At 46.8% G+C, this 23,362-nt stretch overlaps 1 protein-coding gene across 3 annotated transcripts in view; it reads right to left on the bottom strand.

The window, feature by feature from the left end:
* The window catches only part of MASP1 (MBL associated serine protease 1), a 65,163-nt gene that overhangs the window by 10,785 nt on the left and 31,016 nt on the right, over positions 1 to 23,362 (bottom strand). Inside the window, exons 5-11 of one of the 3 annotated variants that reach the window (XM_004745225.3) lie at positions 21,668 to 21,864; positions 20,038 to 20,185; positions 18,627 to 18,745; positions 17,569 to 17,647; positions 11,272 to 11,409; positions 10,315 to 10,389; positions 3,919 to 6,370 (exon numbers count right to left, since the gene is read on the bottom strand). In XM_004745225.3, coding sequence (XP_004745282.1) covers positions 5,487 to 6,370; positions 10,315 to 10,389; positions 11,272 to 11,409; positions 17,569 to 17,647; positions 18,627 to 18,745; positions 20,038 to 20,185; positions 21,668 to 21,864 — 1,640 coding nt within the window. In that variant the 3' untranslated portion in view covers positions 3,919 to 5,486. Of the gene's footprint in view, positions 1 to 3,918; positions 6,371 to 10,314; positions 10,390 to 11,271; positions 11,410 to 11,627; positions 15,208 to 17,568; positions 17,648 to 18,626; positions 18,746 to 20,037; positions 20,186 to 21,667; positions 21,865 to 23,362 lie in introns of those variants that run through there. The other 2 variants (XM_013052602.2, XR_006609185.1) reach the window with 2 other exon arrangements.

Consider the following 23,362-nt stretch of genomic DNA (forward strand, 5'->3'; position numbering starts at 1 on the left):
TAAGAAGGGAATTAACTTGCCAAAAGTTACTCTGTGAGTTAGTGGCAAGATTCATTCTAGGTCTTCTGAATTCTGAGCCTTTCCTACCCTGGCCAGCACCACTAACTTTTACCTATGTGACTTCCCAGAGCACTCATTCCCTGAGCCTGATCCAGGTAACCATCTGCTTTCTTTGTAGCTGTCACTAAGCTGCTGATAGGGCTGGGATGCATCTTCAGCATCTCCCAGTAGTTTCATTCTATATATCCTTGGCCACTGCCCCAGCTAAGGTCCTGTCCTCATTCCCAGCAGAATCTCGGAATTCACTGGGTGGGAATTCCCCCAAGCATTCTTTCTCCATCTGTACCCTCTGTAAACTTTTTTTCTCTTCAAAAGTAATTCTGGACTTTGGATCTCCTCAATTCTACATTACGGGGGACCTGGCTTGGGGGATTCTCACCCCTCTCTGGCATCTTGAATCCCTCCTTTGCTTATGCCTCCAAAACATGGCCAAGTCTTCATACACTAAAACCATACTTCTGCTTTCCTGGCTTCTCATTTGTTCCATAGTCTCTCCCTCTCCTCCTCCCCATAGCCAAGCTTCTAGAAAGAGGAGTTGACACTCAGTCTCCACATCCTTCCCTCTCCTTTTGAGGTGGATTTGGAAGAAGAAAGTGCCAGGCTATGCATACTCTTGGGAATAAAGGCATTTAACTGGACATTTAATAGATCCACAATCATAGATGAAGGTAGAATGACTCTGGGTCCATACATGGGACTTCAGCAGTGCTCTTTACATGTGTAGGAAGATACTATTTGAAATTTCCTCTCATGTAGTCCTCATTTCCAGGATTCCCCTTGCCCTCTGCCTCCCTATTATTAAAGGTGGAGCACCCATTGTTTTAGGTGAGGCTGGCTACAACTTTGAGTTTTAAAGGAGCAAAGCAGAAACCAAAGTTGGAAGTGCAAATTTTCATTTGAAGAGTCAGGGATTGTGGTAAAAGATTTGTAGGTTTCAAGGAGCCAAAACCCAGAGGACTAAGCATACCATCATAAGGTTTTTACTCTGAGTCACAGAGAAAGGAAGATGTAAAGATAGTTTCCTGCCTTGGGAGAGAGATAAACCTAGCAGAAGTCTGGACACGGTGGGGGTGGGGGGAGGAGGGAGGGTGGGAGGAGAAAGAGAGAGAGAAGAAAGAAGGAGAAGGAGGGAGGGAGGAGGGAGGGAGAAGAAAGACGGAGGAGGAGGGGGAAGAGAAGGAAGAGTGTGAGGAGGAGGGGGGAAGAAATAAGGGGGGAGGAGAAGAAAGAAGGAGGCAGAGGGGGAGGAGGAGGAGAAGGAGGAGGAAGGGGAAGAGAGGAGAAGGAGGGAGAGCTGGAGACTTTAAACACAGCAGAAGGCCTGCTTCCTGAATCCTTTCAGTGTTGACAGTAGAGGCTGGATTCTTGTCCGTTGGAAATGTCCTGCCTGTCCTCTAGAATGTCCTGTAGCATTGGCACTCTCAACTGTTTTAACCCTCCACATGCTCCCTTCTTGGCTTCTGAAGCACTTCTCTTCCTGTGTTTCTGACCGCTTTTTGGTCACTTTCTTGAGGTTTCTCTTTTCTCCATGCCTTCCACTCTGGGTCCCCTTGATCAGACCTTGGCCTGCTCTTCTGCACACTTGCGGTAGTTAATACCAGCCTCCTCCTGTCCCACCCTACTGCCTTTCCTATACCCTGATGGACTTCAGATTCATATCTCTGACCTGTTATGTCCTCTGAGTGGTTCCTTTCTTGCTATTCCTTCCTTACATCTTCACCTGGGTTGCTCGTGACTTTCTCCCCTCTGACATTCCAGATGCTTGTTAACGCCCACACAGACCACATCTTGGTTGCCTCCATTTCCTTCATCCCCCATGTTCAGTCAGCCCCTAAGCTGGTAAAACATCACCAGAAGAAGAATACTCATTGCTTCGAGTTGCTTCGAAGCAACGAGTAATCTTCTTCCTCCACACTATGTCACAGGGTGGTTTCCATGTAACCATGGTACCTCAGTGTTTCAGATAAGCCACAACATAGATACCTAGAAGAAAGGGAAAATCTGAAAGACAGTAGAACCCAAGACAGATAATCCTTAAGACCAGCTACATGTAAAATGTCAAGCACAATTTAGGATTCTTCTAGTTAACAGCGTAAAAAACATAATGTTTTCATTACAATACAAACCCTAAACAAATGCAAACCATGAGTACATCCATGGAGAAGCCTCACTAACAGGTTAGCTGTGCACCTGCCCCCCATCCTCAACATCTGCACCATTTCATAAGATTCCTATACATCAAGCCCTACTGAACACACTACTTGGATGTTTTAAAATCCTGCACCCACATCTGCACCAGCTTAGCCTTGGTCTGGTGGGTTTTCACTGTCTCTTTCCAGAGTGCTTTCCACCACTTCCCTGTGATGCCTACCCTCAGGTCTGCCTATTCAGAGTTCCCTGCAGATGAGACCCTGCAATTTCTAACGAGCACTCCAGGTGATTCTGATATACTCCCACTAGGAGAATCACTGGTTACAGGACAGAGCACAAACATAGTATGGCTTTTAAGACTCCTTCCATTCTCCCTGATTCCCCACTGCTCCTGCTCTACTCATGCATGTTTCCCTGCTCGATCTTCATCCACTCTGGCCTTTCTCTCCTGTCTCCTGAATTCTTTGCAGCATCTCTGCAAAGCTCTCTAGATCCCCTTCAGTGATGCTCCCTCACCTTTAAGTGCCTAGAGAGCTGCAATCTCTACTCCTCTTATGACACTTGATGGCTTTCACCCTTGTGAGACTTACATGCATGGAACCCTGTCTTGCATGCTAGTTTGAGCTCTTTGAAGTCAAGGGCTTAAACAGTAGGCACTTGAGTGAAGGCATGTGTAGCTTAGAGGGACACATTCCAAAACTGCCCCCATTCCTCATCACCCCTTCTTAGATGATGTCCAGATGACTAAAGTTGTACCTTTTCTGTAATGAGAGGATAGGAGCTTAACGAGGGGCCAGTCTCTCTTCAAAAAGCCAAATAAACAAACATTAACAATCATCAATACAAATGGCTAACAGACACAGGAAAAAATGTTCATCATCATTGGCCATCAGGGAAATTTAAATCAAAACCACATTGAGATACCACCTTATGCCAGTTGGAATGGCCAAAATTAACAAGACTGCAAGACAGGAAACAACAAGGGTTGGAGAGGATGTGGAGAAAGGGGAACCCTCTTACACTGTTGGTGGGAATGCAACTTGGTGCAGCCACTTTGGAAAACAATGTGGAGATTCTTTAAGAAATTAAAAATAGAGCTACTCTATGACCCTGCAATTGCACTACTGGGTATTTACCCCAAAGATACTGATGTAGTAAAAAGAAGGGCCATATGTACCCCAGTGTTCATAGCAGCAATGGCTACTATGGAAATCACCAAACTGTGGAAAGAGCCAAGATGCCCTTCAACGGACGAATGAATAAAGAAGATATGGTTCACATATACAATGGTATATTATGCCTCCATCAGAAAGGATGAATACCCAACTTTTGTATGAACATGGATGGGTCTGGAAGAGATTATGCTTAGTGAAATAAGTCAAGCAGAGAGAGTCAATTATCATATGGTTTTGCTTATTTGTGGAGCATAAGGAATAACACGGAGGGCACAGGGAGATGGAGAGGAGAAGGGAGTTGGGGAAAATTGGAGGGGGAGACAAACCATGAGAGACTGTGGACTCTGAGAAGCAAACTGAGGTTTTGGAGGGGAGGGGATGGGGGGATGGGTGAGCCTGGTGGTGGGTATTAAGGAGGGCACATATTGCATGGAACATTGGGTGTGGTGCATAAACAATGAATCTTGGAACACTGAAAAAATAAAATTAAATTAAAAAAACAAACAATCATCAAATCCCAGAATGAAGGCTGTTGGTTATCCACAGAGAGTTTATTTCCACTTCAGACCCTGACAGGAGAAACAGAGTGCAGAGAAGCTTGTGATATAAAATATACAAAATATAGCACCCTCTACATGTACTGTTCACAGACATAGGAGTGTGCTTTCATGAGCCAATTGGAAAAATGGACACTTCACAATTGTTCTCTTGGAATCCCTCTTAGGACTTCTCTGGCTGTCTCTCTCTGATGGAGAATACCCAGAAGAGCAAATTCTGGAGAGGAGGAACACAATCGACCTTGTGAGGCTCAGAGGAGAGGCTGCTGGCAATCAGAAGCCTGAAAGCTAGAGTTAGAAGGACCCTGAGGGGCATCTGATGTCTTCGTTTTACAGATGGGGAAACTGAGGCCCACAAAGGGAAAGTGATTTGTGAGAGGTTAGACAGCCAGTTAGGGGCAGAGCTGAGGCTAGAACCCAGCACTCTTGGCTGTCCTTTCATGGGCAAGTCTCGTCTTCCCTTGTCTGGCTCCTGGAAACCCAAGGAGTGGATCTTTCTGAGCGTCCATGCCAGGTGGGTTCTCTGAAGAGCTCAGACTGCAGGCACACTGGGCAGTCTGATGGGATCAGGTTACTCCTAATGTTCTGAGCTCACTCTTTGTACCATTTTCCTGCCCAGAAGCGGGGCATGGTGTTTATCTTCTCTTTATCTAGACAATCCAGTTGAGTCTCTGTGCCTGGGGCTGGGGCTCTGGTGGCCTTTTCAGATGATACACTTCAGAGCTGGAAGTTTGATTCATGCTTGTCTGGAGTGGCAGGTCTAGACACCTGTGTTGTTAGCTGGTATTGGAGAGTGACATATGAGTCTAAATGATGTGTTCAGAATTGGCGATAGGAAGTTATCAGAGATGGGGAACCTCCCACTGAGAGTCCTTTGCCTCTAGTCACCACAAACTTTTCCAGCTTTCTCTTTGTCCTTTAATAGAGAGATTTCCTTTAATAGAGAACACAGGGATAAGGCTTGGACTACAAGAAGCTTTGGGGAGAAAAATCCAAGAAACAAAAGTACTCCAAGACATCACACTAGGAGACAGGAGCTTGGAGGTCTTATCCCTATCTCCTGAAGCCCTAGGGCTTTTCCCCTAGAAGGGACTAGACTTGTCTATACCGAGGGCCAATCTAGGAAAATAAATGGACTCAGCATTCAACTCAACATAAGGTAAGATTTTCTAATAGTCAAGTCTGAGCTCAGGCACACCAACAGTGGGACCGGAATGTTTGGTAGGTGAGTAGGAGTGTAGAAGACCACTGCATCAAGCCCTCCTGGAGAGAAGTGCTGGGATTGGCTAGAGGGCTAGCTCCCTCATTGTGCTTCAGGGAGAGTGAGGCCTACGAGGGGAAGGAGCTTGCTCAGGGCCATGGACCCAGGCGTCTTGTGTGAAGCCTTTTCAGAGCCCCAGGGGCTGTCTTGGGAGGATGGGGACAGCGTGTTCCATTCCATTTGGTCTGCCAAGTAACTTGGAGTGTGCCATCGAAAGTGCGTGTACAGCCTCTCTTGGGCTGGGTGCAGGCAGGCAGGCAGGCCCTGAGGATGTCAATCAGCTCACCGTTCCACCTGTAGCTCCCCCAGACCTTGTGGGGAGCCCATCTTCTCCCACACCCAGTCCACATAGTTGGAGACCTTTGTGTAGACCCCATAGACCTGCTTGCTGCCACATTCTTCGGGGCCCCCCCAGGACACCAGGCCTTGGGCTACCCAGCGCTGGCTCAAGTCATCCAGAATGACAAAGGCCCCACCACTGTCTCCAAGGCACGTGTCCTTGCCACCCTCATAGTAGCCAGCGCAGAACATGTTCTCTGTGACGCTATAGTTCCCCGACCGCGACTCATAGCTGGTTTTGCACTCCGCATATGGCACCACAGGTAACTTGACGTACTGTAGGACATCTGACAAGGTCCGTGTGCCACTGCTGATGATCTCATCCACTGTCACATTAGGATTGGAGATACCCCAGCCCGCTACCAAGCCCAGCATGTGGGGTTCTGGGCCTTCAGGCTCAGGACTTGGCAGGCAGATGGGCATGACATGGGGTCCCAGGGGCACAGGTTCCTGCAGCTGCACCAGAGCTATGTCGTGGTTGTAGTTCTGGATATTGAAGTCTGGGTGGAGCACCACTTGGGCTGCAGAGCTGTTGACAGCCCCTGATTTGTCCCGCACATCATGCAGGCCCAAGAAGACAGTGACATGCTCCTTGGAGACTGGTATCACTGTGTTGTCCCTTCGCTGGGAGCGCAGCACATGGGCTGCCGTGAGGATCCAGGACTCAGAGAGCAGGGCCCCACTCCCAAACCATTTGTCGTTTGGCACTCTCGAGGTGTCCTCCACCACTATCAGGGCCTGCCATGGAAAGAGGCCAGGCTCAGCATTCCTGCCCCCGATGATTCTCTTGACCAGGTTTGGCAGAGAGCGGGAGGGCTGACCACACACTGTAAGGAGAAGGAGGGAATGGGGACAAGAGACAGAGACTGGTCAGATCAGCCATGTGCAAAGAGCCACCAGAAGAAATTCACATCTCATCCATTGTAGATTATGCCACAATGGGACCCTATTCTATATTACAGGGCCATGGTGGCCCCGGAGAGCTCTGCACGGGTGTGACCTTTGACCTCAGTCTTTCTAGTTGGCCTGTGTATGGTCTGGCCCTTCTGTAGCCAGTGCCATCTATGGATTAGACAATTGTATGCACGGGCCTCCACCATCCTGAACCATTTCCAGCTAAGTTTGCTTTGGCCTGAATGATCTCATATTCCAGAAGTGGCCCATGCTGTATGGATACTTAGAAAACTTCTGGAAACCATAGGACATGGGCTTTCAGAGAGAGAAGGAAACTAAAAGGCTGTCTGGCAGGTCACAGCAAACACTGGACTGGGAGCCAAGATACCTAGGGTCTTGACCTGGCTTTTCTTTCTTATGTCCTGTGCAACCTTAGATAAGTAGATTTGTCTATCTGGACTTAAATTTTTGATCTGCTAAATGAGGAAGTTGGTCAGTATGAGCTCTGTGGCTCTTTCAAATTCCAAGTTCCCTCAATTTTTATTTCATGTTCCCTGGTCACCCCATTTTATAGGCGAGTAAAACTCTCCAGATATTAAACAATTAGCCCAAGGTCACATGGCTATGAAGTTAACAGGGTCATTAGCAGAGGGCTATATCTTGTCCCATCTATATATAGGTCAATGTCTTGTCCTATATCCCAAAGTGCCTCATTACACATAAAAATCATGGCCATGGGCTCTGCAACTTTTTCTTCTTCAGCCTAAAGGACTCAAGCTGTGAATGCGTGCCCAGCGTACTCAGGGTTAGGGAAAGGTGGCATAATCTACGAGCAATGATGCATAGGCCCTACTCTGGGCCTCCCATCATTGCACCCAGGAACCCTGTAGTACCTTCAGGGGAAGAAGAAAGGTCTGATCAAACTTCATTCCACTGAGTTGTACCCCGAGCATGCACATGCACCACCAGCCTCCTGTAGCCAAACGCCTTTGGCCTATGAACCGGGGGTCTTCAGCACCACTCCTCCGCTGGCTAAGAACAAGCTCACATGAGCCTTCCCAGCAGGGTTATTAGGCCCTAGAGGTAAGCCTGGCATGAGTGTGGGCTTCCTCCTCCTTGCAAATGGCCAGGCTACACTCTTTGGTCCTGGATACTTTCAACAATCCTTCAAAGGCCAAGGAACATTTGAATTTTCTTGGGAACTTTGGGATGTCAGGCTTTCAGCAACCTAATGCTTTTCAGATGTTCTTCTTCCTGAAGCCAAAGGCTTCTTCCATGATCCTTAGGCACCCTGTCATTCACACCAGGCCAGATGTGAGCTGACCTTTGCTAACTTTCTGTTGCCTCATCTTTCAGAGTGGAAGGCCAGGCTCTTGGCTCCAAGTCGCAGCCTATGAGGTGACATTTCAAGGCAATCTGTGACTGGCCCTACACAATAGCTCATTTAGTGCTGAAAGGCCCTCAACTGGTGAAGGCCAGGACTGTGGTTGAGTCCATGCTTACAACAAAGCCAGCACTGAGCAGTGCCTTTCTCTAGTGTCAGAGCTGCAGAAGCTTGGAGAACCACTAATTTACAGATGTAGAAATCGAGATTCAGAGAAGGCAAGTGACATACTCAAAGTCATTAATGACAGAGCCAGAAGAAGAGCCCGTTTCTTGTAACTCTGGAATCATTTTCTCCACTAAAGTCTGTTTTTCTTCTTGATATGCTTTTGTACTTTCAAGAGGTTGAATGATGCAACAAGCCTTGTGAGAACTCACTGAAATGAGGCCATTATTTTTGCTGCTACCATTCTCCATCCACTCTTTTCTGGAATAAAGGAATCTTCTTGAGAAACTAGAGCTGGGCTTTATAGCCCTGGAGGTAATGAGGGAGGGCCCTTAAAACAAAACTGTGATATTTTAGAATTCTGGGTCCATGAGGATATCATGAAACACAATCAGAGTCAAGAATGGCTCAGCATTACTTGTGTTGATATCAAAGTCTTGGCTTCACCTTCGAGCTCTGCCCCTAACTCCGTGGGTAGCCTTGGACAAGTCATTGCCCCTCACTGATCCTCAGTTTTCTCATGTGTCAAATGAAGAACAAATACTATTTGCTTAATATGATTCCTTGGAAAAGTGGATATAAAGATGCTAGATAAAATGGCTTTTTCCTTTCTGGCTTGTTTCTGTGTTCAATGTTGATGTTTTAAGAGAGAAGAATTTAGAAATCTCTGGCATGGTCCCATGGTGAACCGTGGTTCTTCCCAACACCACATATTAAAAGAATTTTATGACTCCCTGTCTCTGTTTTATATAAATATAGAGGATGATGATCATTAAGGATCATAGAATGTCATGGATCACCTTATCCAGCTCCCTCACTTCTGAGATATGGAATCCTAGCCTCAGAGAGGTGAGATTACTTACCAAAGATCACAATAAGAAAATGACAGCACCAGGATTAGGACCCAAGCCCCTGACTCCCAGCTCAATGACTCTTCCCCTTCAAGAGGTTGCAGCATGGCTGCCCGGGATGGAATCTGCCTGAAGTGCTTTTTCCTTCGGCCCACATGATATTTTAGCAAAACGAGAATTAGATTTTTCCTATTTGCCAGAACTCCACCATTCCCCATCCTCTCTGAGTGTTCAACTGTGCCCTTGGGTGTGCTCCGGGCTAAGCCTAAATGAGATGATGGGGATCAGCACAGAATGGGTATGTTGACCTTTCCTCCACTCCACCTCCTCCAAGTTCTTTCTTCATCATAAAGCGCTCCCAAATGAAGTCTTCCGAACTAGTTCTCACCCCTCCACTCCCAGACTTCCACATGGAATGAATTCTTCCTTCTCTAGAATCTCATAGCAACTGCGATGGCCAACATGGAATGCTAACATTTTCTTTGGTTCTTAAGTATAATGATAGACAACTCCATAGTCTTTACATTTTAACATCTAAATCTGATATCTAGAAGCTTACTGAGTGGATATGGAGAGTTACTAAAATGCACCCGGTTTTCCCAATGCTCTTATTCATAAAATACAAATGTCAGCCAACATTTAACTATACTGTGAAGCTCCTGCTGTTCAGCAAACATGCAGATGGGATTAGCATCGATCCCCAGTGCTGTCCTGAACAGTTGTGTCTTTCGATTAGTTCCGTTTGATTAATTAAATCAATTCTGCTATTCTTGCTTATATTACAAGTATAAAGTTCTGTGCCATGACTGTTATTTATTTATTTTTTGGATGCAGATTATTTGTTTCACCCTACAGTGTGCATTTGAGGCTATAATTTTCTAGTAAGTTGATTTGAATATAAGTGTGCACTATGATTGCAATGCAAATCACCCATACTTTTAATGCTAAAGCAAATATCTACAAAATGTCCCCCAAATCTCTATGCATGGTGATACTTTCTATTATCAGAAAATTTTTTTTTCATTTTAAAGTGGGGTCAGTGGGTAAACCATGGGTCATAGCAGTCCGTAAGACTTGAACAGGTTGCTCTTTGGAAGAACTTCTTTCTCTGTCCTATAATTATGTCTTATGTTGCTAATCTCCTCTACAGCACAGTTAGTGCTTGAGGACAGGGTGCCCACTTCCCTGATTTCCCTGGTGCACAGGAGGTGCACACACAAACCTTTGCAGGGAAAACCTGGTGGGAAGGGAGCAGAACTACAGAGAAAAGAGACCAAAGGCTTTTGATGTAATAGCACAGGCTGAATATAGAAGCTGGTTGGTTTGCAAAGGTGTGAGGTTGGGCTTCTCTATCTTTGGCTTTCTGAAATATCTTTTAACAGAAAAACAAAGCATCATGGTCCCCATCCCCACCCCATCGACAGCCAGAGCACTGTGGATGGGAGACCTGGAGAGAGAGGACTTGAGACTCAGGTACCTGGCAGGCATGTGGGCTGGCTTCTCCCCAGTACTTCATTCATCCAGACTCCTTGGGCAGAACAGGTGTATATACCTGGGAGAGTGAAAAAAGGCAAGAGAAGAGGGAGAAAGGGTTGATTTGTAGTACATGGAAAATAGATCTGGGTTCTTAATTCTTCTATGGTGGACAATTGTAAAGACATACAATTGTAAGAGACCAAATGGTCTCTCTGAAGCCATTCTCTTTAAGCCAGTCCTCCCTGCAACCTCAAGGATCTTTCTAAAATGGGAATCTATGCTTTCCTTCTGCTCAGAATCACCAATGGCTCCCCATTGCCCTCAAAAACAAACAGCACACTCTTCAGCAGGGAAGCTGAAGCTCTACACAATGCGATGCCTGACTGTTGGCACCCCCTCACCCCTCCCACATCCGCCTGGCCCCACCCCCTAGCGGGCACTTCCTCCCCCTAAGGCACCTGCCACCCCCTCTGCACACCCCCCTCCTGCCCTGCCCCAGTTCTCTGTGGCTTACTTGCCTTTCCTCCTTTCCCCACTTAATAATCTCTTTAAGAAACCACACTGGTGTCCACTATCTTGTCTGAGTCTTACATTAGCTCTGTGAATTATACTGCTGTTCCCCTTTTGGAAAGTGAGGACTTGGAAGCTTAGAGAAATTGGAAGAATTTTCTTAGCACCAGTCTGTGGCAGAGGCAGAACTGCAGGTCTTTGCCATCTCCCTGAGGGTTCCTTCTTTGTCAGGGGCTCTGGGTGTGCATGTGAGGGTGCTGGGGTGCCCTGTGCCCTAACCCCTGGGACACCAGCCTATGGCAGAGAGAGGTGAGACATGCCCTCAAATGTTTCTCCTCCCAATTCTCCCCAAACTTCAGCCTGTGGTCTGGTGCTGCAGCCCCCAGTCTAGCCCTGAGACCCCAGTGGTGAAAGGCGGAAGGGGGCTGGTTTAGCATGGAAGGCTCACCTGTGATATTGTGGAGCATCTGATAGTAGGGCTGCTGGCAGGAGTATTGGATCTCAGATTTATATGTGGTAAGGTTGTTCCTGGTGGAGAAGGTAATCAGCCCATGTTTCAGCTCTGCTGGGGCTCCACAGTCTGCAACTGAGAGAAGAGAGTGACACCCCTCAATTAGCCTTTGCTCTTCTTGAGGTCATATGGTGCAGCTGACTTATATAGACGTGCAGGTTGTGCACTGCACACAGGTGTGGAGAGCAATGTTATAGTCTATGAGAATGGTGCAGGGCCTGTGCAACCATGGGTGGCACTGCTTTTGGGGGGTCTCTCCCATCCACTGTGGCAATACCGTGTGACCAACTCACCTGGCCTGGTGTCAACTCCAGGGCAGGGGCAGGACTACTGGGATCTAAGCAGGGCCCAGACTTTCTCCCCCATAGCCCTTTTCTTGACTTTTAGTTCTATTGTGCAATCCTCTTGGTCTCTCCTGCCCAAATACGAAGACTCCCGCTCGGAGGGAAAAACCTCTGGCTGACATAAACAGAAGCAGCTTCGGTTCTTCCTGACGACCATGTGCTGAGTAAGAGCTGTTAACGTGCTCACATTGGTGCTTGGCATACAAAACCCAAAATCAAACAGAAAGAAAGTAGCTCCTGCATGAGTACACGGCCCCACCCTGTCAGCTCTCCGTAGGCATCTTGCTTGGTCACAGAAGGCAGGAGGGTGGGTTGTGGAGTAAACTCAGTTTTCATCCTTCACCTGCTTATGTTGTCCAATTGCTGGGGGCTGGATGTTGGATCTGGCTGTAGGACCCTGCTCCTCAGAGGTGGTCTTAGGGGCATCGCCTGCCCAGAGCCTGGCATGAGTCTCCCAGAAGCCAAGTCACAGGCTGAGGCCCCAATTTGTCAGGGCCCCCTCAAAGCCTTCTTTTAGTGGGGGGTTCTCATTTCTAAGGAAATATTCAGTCTAATAGCCTATGCCAGAGTTGAAGAGTCACAGAAGAATCATAGAACTTTGTAGCTGCTAAGGGACCCCAAGGCAGACAATCCAGAGTATCATCTTGACTTTGCAGATGAGCCCAGAGAGGAGACTCGACTGGCCTATGGTCACACAGTGAGTGTGACAAACAGAAAACTAGACCTGACTTTAAACCCAGTGTTCTCTTAAGAAAACCAACTGACAGTTCTTAAGGATCTGTGTTGTACTTAAAATGGCTTAAAATCAATATTAATGGGGAAATGATGGACATTAGCTATTAACCTCCTGGTAATTTCAGAGGGCAGCATTAAAAAAAAAAAAAAAAAAAAAAAAAAAAAAAAGAATTTCCAGTTTCCCTCGTTGGGAAAGAGAGGGCAATTTTGCCTTAAGATGCTACCCAGAAATTGTAGTTTTAAAGTTTAGAACTCTAAATTCAACATTTTGACTGAACAAAGAGTTACCTGATCTGAAGCCCTCCACTCTGGCGGAGAGGGGTGAAGGCTGAGAGTAAAAGCAGGTGTCTCCTATCCACCAGGAAGGCAAAAGCCAAGAGAACTGGCTAATGTTTTGTCTTGACCTCTAATCCCCTTGGACAAATTGTTCCCTTTCATTTTGATCACCCAAAAGTGGAGATACTCTTCCACTCTGTGTGAGTGAGAGTCAGCACTGGGATCACAAGAGGCAGTAATATATATATATATATTATTTAAAACCATAACACAGTTTTAAATGTATTTTCCTGCTGAGTCTCAAAGCAGATTGATTTTTCTTCTTCTTCTTCTTCTTTTTTTTTTTTTTTTTTAAGGAAATGCCAATGAGTGGTGCCTGGATCTTGGTATTACTCTTGTCTCTCTTAACTTTGTTCTAGCAGCTCATTTTGCCTAAAGTATTCTCTGGACCTAATACCTAGTTCCAGAGGGAGCAGTTGAAGTGTTGGCCTTGGACACGGCTAGCTGGTTAGGCTACTGAGAGCCTCCCTTGGCTGGCAAGGGAGAGATTTCCTGAATACAGGGCCTAGCTTTCCTATCACTTCAGAGAAGTAACTTCGCTGGCCCTATAGCGAGATAGAGGTGAGATGCAGTATAAGATAGAGGGTTGCTTCGGCTTGGGTGTGGTGAGTGGGGTGGTATGCTTGTACCCCCAAGTCTACCATGGCAGATGAATGACCATGTCTCTTTGGGACCTAGAGACGACTTCCTTTTCCTTATGGCCTTGAGCCCGGCACAGTCAAAGATGTTAAACCAGAACCCGCTTCCTCAGCTGGTCTTGCTTCTTTGCCTTAGGAAGGGTCTCATCCTCTCTCTAACACTCCCTCTGGCCACTTCCACACCCCGGAATCACAAGGCCCTTCCCTTGTCCCTCCCCTTGGCCTCCCTTGCTCATCATCCTCTGGGATGGGACGCACCAGTCCACATTCTGTCTCTGCCGTCCTCTCTGGCTGCCGTTTATTTTCCTTCAGACACATCTTTCTTGAGCCACAGTCCCGAGTGTATTCTGCCACAATCTGGGACTTCCCGGAGAATGATACACCATGGGCTCCCCCGGCCCTCCGGCCTCGGGGTGGCCCCCTACCCCAGTGCCTCTTGGTCCCCACCCTCGGTGTCCCTGGGTTCCAGCATCACAGACCCCTAACTGTGCTACTCTCTCGCCTGCTTTCCCTACACGGGAACCTCTGGGGTCCATGCTCTGGCCTCCCTGAGGCCTTGATCAAACACTGCTTCTTCTTGAAAGTCTTTTCTTAGTCTTCTAATTGGTTAGGGTTGCCTCCTCATTTCTCCTTACAGGGGTTCATCTCTCCGGTGCATTTTATCTTATGCTACTCAGGATTGCCATTATGGCGGCCAATTTAAAATCTTCTGCCTCTATTGGGATTCCCTCTGTCTCACCGAGTACAGTATCTGTCACACTTTGGGGGCTTACACATACAGATTGAGCTGATGTTCATCTCTGTTGCCCACCTCCCCTCTGCTCTCAGGGGCATCCTTATCCTAGGCTGACACCACAAACTAGGTACCTGCCCTTGTCCACCCTTGCAGGGCTCTGCCTGTGTCAAGAACCCATTTAATCAGCACACAGACTGAGCAGTCCCAGCGTAAAGCACGGCTTCTCTGATGCGTCTGTTCTGGTTTTGTTCAGGCTGAAGCAGAGATTCCCGCCACCACCACAGAGCCCTTTATCATGTGACCAGTGATGTCCCATGACTCGGAGGGTGAGGACCGTGGCTTTTGAGGGTGATACCTATCTTTTGAAACCTTTAATCAGGGAGTTTTCAGAAATGCGAGATTTGTAAGCCCCAGCCCAGAGGACAGATCTTCAGATAATGCACTTTCACGCCTGTGTTAGGTCCACATGGAATAGAAACTTTCGTGGATGAGGCTTTGTCTAGATTTCCTGAGAAACCTACGCTCTAGGACTTAGTGTTAGTTTCACCTACTCATGGTTGTTAGAAAGGAGCAACAGATAAAAATAGTAAAGTCATCAAGTCACAGGCCTTCTGGCCCGTTTCAGCTTCAAGTGTGGAGTGGATTAGGAACCAGGGCCCACTTTGACCTGGTCAGCCAAGGACCACGTAGTTATATATGAAATCTTGCGTCTCTAGGACCAAAGTCATCTGTCCTTTGAAAAGAGTATGGTTCACTTGGAGGTGCTTAAAAAACCAAAAATTCCTCCTTGTCCTTTCATTATTTTCCAGCGTACTGACTGAAGGACGGGTGAGCCCTCCAGGGGGAAAACTGTTCTCTACACAGCAGTTTCAACTGCTCGACTGTGTTGTCTTGTTCAGCATCCACACTAATCCGCACAGGAATTGGAAATGGAGTGTTGGTGGGGTGGGGAGGGGTGCAGGAGCTCTGGGGCCCCAGGGTCTCGTGAGTGGTCCATTCCTGGACGTCTGCACTCTGTGGGGTCCCGTCCTTCACTCTGTCTCTTGCTCTGACCCGAGTTCGTTCTCCTCATCCATTTCGGTTTCTGCCACCGGGGTGAAGATCAAAGAAGGGTCAGGAGGTGCAGGCAAAGGAAGCAGAGAGAGGAAGAGAGAGAGAGAAAGAAGAGAAAGAGAAAAATTAGCAAGCAAAGCAAGAAACAGTTCATGCAGGAAATACAGAAATCGCCCCACGAGGCTGATTAAGAATGCAGTTGAGGTACAGCTGGTGTGGGTGAGGGTTTGGGATTGTGGAATTTGTACCACTCTGAGAATTTGCATAGTCATAAGTCCTGGCTCATAAAAATTACAGCATTCTGCCCCTGGCACGACATTAAGGGTGGAGTGGAACTTGCCTTGGGTCACCATGACAAGCTGGAGGCAGGGTCCGGACAACCACCCATAATTCCCACTTCCTTTCCCAAGTGACTTCACTACACATGCACACTTCTTGTCTGTTCCCCACCTCTTTCCCCATAATCCTTCAGGGCTTGAAATTTCTCAGTCTTGCTCATCCTTATACCTCCCTTAGGACCTAGCATGGGGCAGAGAGATGCTTAGTAGGAACCTGCTCAGTGAATGAGCAGAGATGCCAGGAATGTCTGAATGGGGATTCTAAGAATCCTAATCCAGGCTATCCTGGAAGAACCAGGTCATATTCAGGAGAAAAAAAAAAATCTTCTTTTCTCTAGTACAAAATGACAGGCATTCTTTAGTATACTAACATAAGTCACATGAGACGGTACCATCAAATACAGTAGTGTGTTATTCTTACCAGAACTTCCATTATAATTAAAAAAGCATGCATGCGTTATTAGGGGAAAATTATTATTCAAGTTTTCTGCCTTCCAAAAGCATGAATGAGAGAAAAGCCTCTGCCAAATGAGGAGGTTTGTTTGGTGTAGAGTGGTGGTGGGGGGGGGGGAGAAAGACATTTTTATGGGGCTTTCATTTATTCCCAGTTGGTCCCACAGGTATGATATGTACATTAACTCAACTGGTCCTTTGAATAATCAAGAATGCAGGAAACTGAGGCCAAAAGTCTGAGTGCATGGCTTGGGGACATTCAACGGGTTGAGTCTGGATTTGATCTAGAACATCCTGACTTTAAACCTACCCTACCCTCTACACACCACATTCTTTTTTCCTTCCTCCTTCAGAATGCCCCCTTGCTTTCCCCTGCCCAGTGCTTCCCACAGAACTCAGTCCTAGCACTACACGCGAGCCACGTGTTGGACGAGGTGCGGGATGTGTCTCCTGGCATTTGAGTTCCTCAGATTCTGAACCTTGTCTTTTCTATCTGAGTTCCTTAGAGGCACCCGGAGAATGATTGTTGAAGCCATAAGATGCCCCCCTTTCCCACATTGTGCTCTGACTCCAGCCACATCATCTTGTTAAAAAAAATTTAAAGGCAAATATTCTCAAACATTCTGCCTGGGATTTGCCTCAAGAGAGTTCACCCTGACAGTGTCCCACGAGGCTGCGTGAGTGGATCTGCCTGCTTAGGGAATTTGAGCCTTTCAGAAGAAGGGACAAAGACACCACAGTTTATATGCAGTCATGAAATGCAGCCGGGCGGGACCAACCCTAACACTTGACTTCTTCCCTGTCTGACCTAAAGCCAATCCTCCCCTTTGTCCTTCTCTCTTCCTCCCCTTCCCATAACCACACCTCCCTTCCTTAGTCCTGCTGTAATGAGTTTTCTAGAACTGTGGTCTTTACAAGTCTCGAACTAGAACTACCTGGATAAGGGGACAGCGTGACAGCTGGTATATTTTTACAATGCTCACTAAGTGAGCAGTATTTGAGAAATGCCCCCAATATGTTCTAGAGTATTAAGGCTAGTTCAACTTTTTATTTTAATTTGAGGTGAAGGATCTTGTCCGTGGTTGCATCTGCATCTCAAGAGCCAATACAGAGCTGTGTCCCCTGCTTTACACAGACCCTTTGCACTAACCTCACAGCCTTTCCTGACAGGCCCTAAATCATGAGCTGTTCCAGAAACCTTAGTGGGTATGGCTGATGGCCACATGGAGATTGGCAAGGTCATTGAGCTCTGGGCACTGGTGCTGAAATAGTTTCCTTAATTAGCAATGGCCAGAGCTCATTTCAAACCTGGGGACAAGCTACTCCTTTAGCAAGTTTGGCAACCTGTCTGTAGGCAGAGGTGAAATTAGTATTTAGGAAGTAAACTGGGACCAACAAGAAGGTTCCTTCGGAATCTTGGTATCTTACTGCCCAGAGAAACAATAGCCTTTTGGTCTAGCCCTTATGTGTTTGCTGAATTCCTGCCCCCAACCTTCTTTGAGAGCACCTGTTAAGTTTTCACCTTTGTGTGGTCTCTGGTTAGAACCCACCAGTGCTGGGGAGCTCATTGTCTTTATCACAGACCAATTTTGTTTTCTTACTTTTACAGGTTGGGATCCTGTTACTCCATGTCCCATCCTTCAGACACTCGATCTGGAATGTATCCATCTCCACATTATCCTAGGAAAAAACATGAAGAAGTTGTGGCCTTCGAAGGAGGTTGTTTCCCAGTATAACCAGCTCAAATTCCAAAGCCAGTTGTCCTTGACCGAGATTTTTTAAACACGGTCCTCCAGGGGCAAGGTCGATGATAGGAAATAGAGAGTTGCTGAATTCATGGTCCCTGTTCCTACTCTGGAGAGGGGCAAGGACTGTGTGGAAGAAAGGGCTTGGACAACTGTCTGAAAGGGGAACACTGTACCTCTGACTCCTGTTCTAGAGCCGTGGCTCTCAAACATAGTAGACATCACTATCTTTTGCACAGACCACTGCCCTCCCGGCGCCCCCCCCCGCCCCGCCCCGAGTTTCTGATTCAGTGGGCCTGGCTTGGAGAACATGGCTTGGATTTCTAATAAGTGATGTGATGCTGTGGTGGGGACCCTACGTGGAGACGCATTCCCTGAGAACCCTCCTCTAGCTTGGCTCATACCAGTCTCACCTGGGTAACATAACAAAAAACCAATCACCGACCCTTACCCAGGGATTCTGCTTTAATTCACCTCAAGTGAGGGGCCTGTGAGGTCATTTCATATTATTTTTAAATCAGCCAGGTGATTCCTAGGAGAGTGAGCACCATCTGTCTGCCATCTCTAAAAGCTCTCCTTCCTGTCCCAGTCTCCCCCAGTAGGCCTGATTGATGAACTTTGTTAATGTTGTCTGTCCTGATTGTAGGGATGAATGAATCTTGATTTGTTTTTGATATTCAAATCAGCCCAAGCTCTGATAGAGGACTTCTGTGCCATTTCCAAAGGTGAAAATCTGGGATGCATGCTTTGGATTTTCAAAGGACTGGAATTTCTGGAACACGTTGGAGGTTTATGGGGAAGTTAGGGAATCCTATGGTGGGACCATGACAAGCTCTGGAAGCCCATCGGCCTTGGGAGGCCCTAGAGCATTCCTCTGGCCCGGTGGCTCTTCCTCCCCCAGCAGGACCCTGTACCTTCAGCATTTTGTAGCCTGTGTCACAGCTGATGAGCACCTGGTCTTTGAAGGAATACGTGGTTTGTAGGGGCTCAATTTTCCCGTGGACAGGAGGCTGTGGCTCTGGGCACTCATTCCCTGGTGAGAGCAATGAAAGGACAGTGGGTGAGAAAACAAGGAAAAGTCTGTAACAGGCAGCTGGCCCCTGGGGTGCAAGTTGTGGTGCAGGGGAAACCCACAGAACTGGGTGTTATGGGCCTGCACCTTCTAGGCCCTGAAGAGTTATTCTGGAAGCTTAAGCAGCTGACTTTCCAACTTGGACCTCTAGTTCCTCATCTGTAAAACGAGGTGGTTGGCCAAATGATTTCATCACGACTCAGGGTTGGGCAGGATATTAGGTGTCATTGAGTGCAACCCTTGTCTGAGGCTGCCTTTACAACATCTTCCATAGTAGACACCAAACATCTTTTTTATTCCTACAGTGACAGGGAACTCAATACCTAGCAAACCTTTACTTTTCTTACTAGACTCCTCTGATCAAAGGAACAGTATTTTTCTATTCAATTAAAATCTGTTTCCTTGTAATTTGCTCTCACAGGGCAGAATTTGTCCTCTTGGGCTTCTCAGGATGACTCTAATTGCTTTTTCTCCCCAAGACCATTCTTCAAAGAGTTAGAGACACTGTGACCATATGCCTCTGAGCTTTCCCTTCCAAAGGCTACATTGGACTGGATTCCCAGGCCTGAGTTTACCCCTGACAATTTTTCCTGGACAAACTCTCCCTAGAATTGGACACCAATGTGATAATGCAGGAAAGACCAGGATATCAGATCTATGAGCTGGATTAGCCACACCCAGCACCCTCTTCTTCCTCGGCTTACTGCAGACTTCTGGGGTAAATGGCTCTCCCAGAGTTTGGGCCAGGACAGGCTGCCTTGGAGTACTGGGGAATGACACCTGTGGATGCTATCAGTCTGTGGCCACAGGAGTCAAACAGCCATCATGAAACAGTATGAGCTTTGGGCCCACACTCAAATCCCTGCCCCAGCCTTGGAGAGAGCTGAACTGGGAGGGTTCTTTCCAGGCCCAGTGAATCAGTGTGAAAGAGAAGAGTTTAGGAAATAAGGTGGGGTTTTGTTTGTTTGTTGTTGTTTTTTAAATCTGCTTATGTGATTCTGAAGTGTAGTAGGTTTGAAAGCTATGTCTAGTCTAAACCCACCATTATTGCTTCTCTTGCCCCCATTTTATGGATGGGAAACTGAGTCAGGAGGGAGCATATACCTGGCTCCACACTCCTCTGTAGCAGAGCTGGGGGTCCTGCCACAACCCCAGGGGAGTCCCAAGCCTGTACCCCTCATCTCTCAGCCACTGCCCCATGAGGGCTGAGCACAGTGAGCAAGCATGACCCACAGAGAGAGAGGCCATGTTACCTGTTGCCCTGTACGAGAGCCTCCAGCCCCGGTTCTCCCCTGAGTTGTCGCTGCGGAACAGGATCTGGACACTGTGGCTCTGGGTATTGATGGGTTCTGGGGCTCTCTCTCCACAGAAGGGCCCAAAAACATTTGGACCAGCTTTAATCTATGAGGAGCAAGATGGAGAAAAAGGGTTACATCTGAGCAGTGGTAGCAGTTGCTGGGACCATCTCTATACTGAACCCCGGTTTTCTGGAAGCCTCCATAGGAACCCCTAGTGTGTTTTTTAGTGGGCATCACCATTCACCAAAGAGTTCCATCTCCACTCTCTCATTTACAGATTACAACAATCTTGGTAGTGGATGAGGCAGGCTAATAACTCTCTTCTCAGAGATGAGCATTCCAGGCTCAGAAAGGGACAGAGCCCTGTCCAGGGGCATAGGATAGAAAGGGCCTCTGCTCTCACAGAATCTGCAGTCTAGTCAAGGATGGCAGGGATGGGGGAGTGGGACTAACAATAAATGACAAGCAAAATAATTACATGTGGTGGCACAAATTATAAAAAAAAAATCAGGATAATATATACATATAATATAAATATATCCTATATATTTATAATTTATGTGGTACAATCGGTGTAACCTAATTTATTATTTATATATTAGATTAAACTTTACTTATTTTTGTAATAAAACTTCAAATAGGTGGTCACAGATGGCTTCTTTGGTTGGATTTAAGACATAAGGAAGAGGGGAAAATACTTTCCAGGCAGAGAAAACAGCATATGTAAAGGTTAAAATCAAAGGTGGGAAAGGACCCAGCAAGTATTAAGAACAGAAAGGAAGCCAGAGTGGCTGAAGCAGAGGGAGAACCATAGCATGAAGTAGGAAAGGCAGGCGAACACCACATGGTGTTGAGGAATTTACATTCACTTCCAAGAACAACCCTGATTTAATCTGGCTTTTATAAAGCTCAGCCTCGATGCCGATGCCGTGGAGAGCAGACAATGTAGGGCAAGGGTGGAGGCAAGAAAACCAGCTGGAAGCTTTGCAAGAGAGATGATGGGGTTTGGCCTGGGATGCAGTCCATGGGGAATGGAGAGAAGGAAGTAGGCACTATTAGCTGATCTGGATTTTCGGACTCCCAGGACCAGGTCCTTCCTGTGTCTCTCACTCTTTTTCTTTCCATCTCCAAGAATCAGGACTCCCAAGCCCTCATCTGGTGACTTCTACAATCCTGGGTGATATCTCTATCTTATCACCCTTATTGTGGATGGGTGAAAAAGTGAAGGCCCATGAAATTAAGTACCTGGAGAAGGCTCACAGCATAGCTCCTGAGCTACTGTGTGTGGTAGGCAAAATTCTAAGATGGTCCCCATGACCTTCACTTTTGGTATTACTTCATGATGATATCATATAACTTGGCAAAAGGGATTTTACAGGTGGCCAAGAAGTTAGCATTCAATCAGGGAAGATCCCTATGCTGGATCCGATTAAGCTGGTAGATGGTATTTTAAATAATGACCTCTTGGGAAGCAAGCAGCTTGATCCCCTATCCTGGGAGAAAATAAAGGGCCAAGAATATCAATTTTCCCAATTCAACCAAGATTTCCCAGCATCTCCAGGGCGAGCATCCATTGTAGGCTTACCTTGATGTAGTCATAGGGGCAGGACACCTCAGGATGATCCTCAATGTCGAAAATGTCCTCAAACTGCAGGCTGACCATGAAACCCTCCTCTAGCTCTATCGTGTAGAAGCATTCCGAGCTCTTAGGATAAGGGTTGGGGAAGTCAGGGCTGGTGATCACACCGGTCCTCTGGGTAAAGAGGTTGTCACTGCACTCCACTGTGGGAACATACCAGAGCAAAATGGCACACCAAAACCAAGGCCACAGCAACCCCTTTCTTATCTGTTACTATATTTTTCCCACTGGTCCTGAGAGGCAATCAGGGAAGGCATCACTATCCCTATTTTACTGATGGGTAGAATTAATTTATCCAAGATCACACATCTAGTAATTTTCAGAGTTAAGACTCAAAGGCAGTAAGTGTGAAAGCCTTCTCATCAGATTCTCTGGTATTGGTGAGGGGAAAGGAGAGGTCTGAGATGGAAAGGTTTTGAGACAGAGTGGGAGGGGGAATCAACTGGACCTCTTTTTCTTGTTCTCCCCTCAGCCCAGAACTCCATTCTCTGTTCAAAGTCTTCCTGATCCCTCATCCAACACAGGATCCTCACACATACTATCACTCTTTGGCGTCTAACCTTGCTGTTTTTCCTCTTGCTGCTGACTACTACCTGACATTATGTAGTATATTTGCTGGTGTATTTTCTTGCCCCCACTAAATTGTAAGTTCCCTGAGCTCAGGGATTCTGCTTTGTTCCCCACTGTAGCTGCAACAAAGGACCCAGTGTCCTGGGGTCATGGCCATAGCTTAGCCCTGCAAAGGCCCTTTATTGGCCACCAAAACTTTCTCCTTGGGCTGACCCATCTTAAATCTGGGATGTCAATCCTTTCTAAGCCCCTAATTATTGTGCTCGTTTGCAAGTGAGAAAACTGGCTCAGAGAAGGGGCACGGTTAACCTGAAGTCCTATAGCTTTGAGCTGCAGAGCATGGTTAAGAGAATCTTGAATCCTCTTGAATCCTCATCTCTTTTCATTTCCTACCCCAAGCACTCTCTGGGGGGTGACATCGCCCCCATGGGGGCTAAAATTGTTTGGGGTTTTTTTTGGAGTGATTACTCTTTTTATTCATAATACACAGATGGACAGAGTACATAAACACATATATAGTATTACCTGTGGTATTAAGATTTCACAGCTAGTGGAAATTAGGAAGATAATGTTTAAAAAGTCTCCTGGAGGCAGAGGAGAAACTGAAAACAAAGATACTGAGAAGCTCTACTCATTCCAGCCCTCACTGTACTTAGCATGTAGTAGATACTCAGTAAACACCTCCAGAATGAAAAGCAGAGAAAATAGAGCCCTCTTGAAGAAACCTCCTGTATGTGCCTGCTTTATAATGATGAGTCACATGGGTTTTGTTTTGTTTTGTTTTCCCCTAGAAGCAAGGGAATCTTTTGAAGGAGGAAGGAAAGGAAGTCTTGCTTCCAGTTTTGCTCTCCTCCAATGATCCTCCACGTGGTTTCCATGAGACTCTCCTAAAACACAAATCCTTATCCTGTAACCATCTATACTAATCTGCTGTCAATGCCTCAGACTCTGAGTTTTTGCAGAAGCTCTTCTCTCTGCCTGAAGCACCCTCCTTTTCCTTCGTCTTTGTTCTCTGCCAAGGGTCACCATCTCTGGGACATGTCTGCTTGCGACGCAGTGTAAACTCAGGTA

This window comes from Mustela putorius, unplaced genomic scaffold (genome assembly GCF_011764305.1).
Source record: "Mustela putorius furo isolate JIRA1106 unplaced genomic scaffold, ASM1176430v1.1 tig00003834_pilon_pilon_pilon, whole genome shotgun sequence".
NCBI classification, from domain to species: Eukaryota; Metazoa; Chordata; class Mammalia; order Carnivora; family Mustelidae; genus Mustela; species Mustela putorius.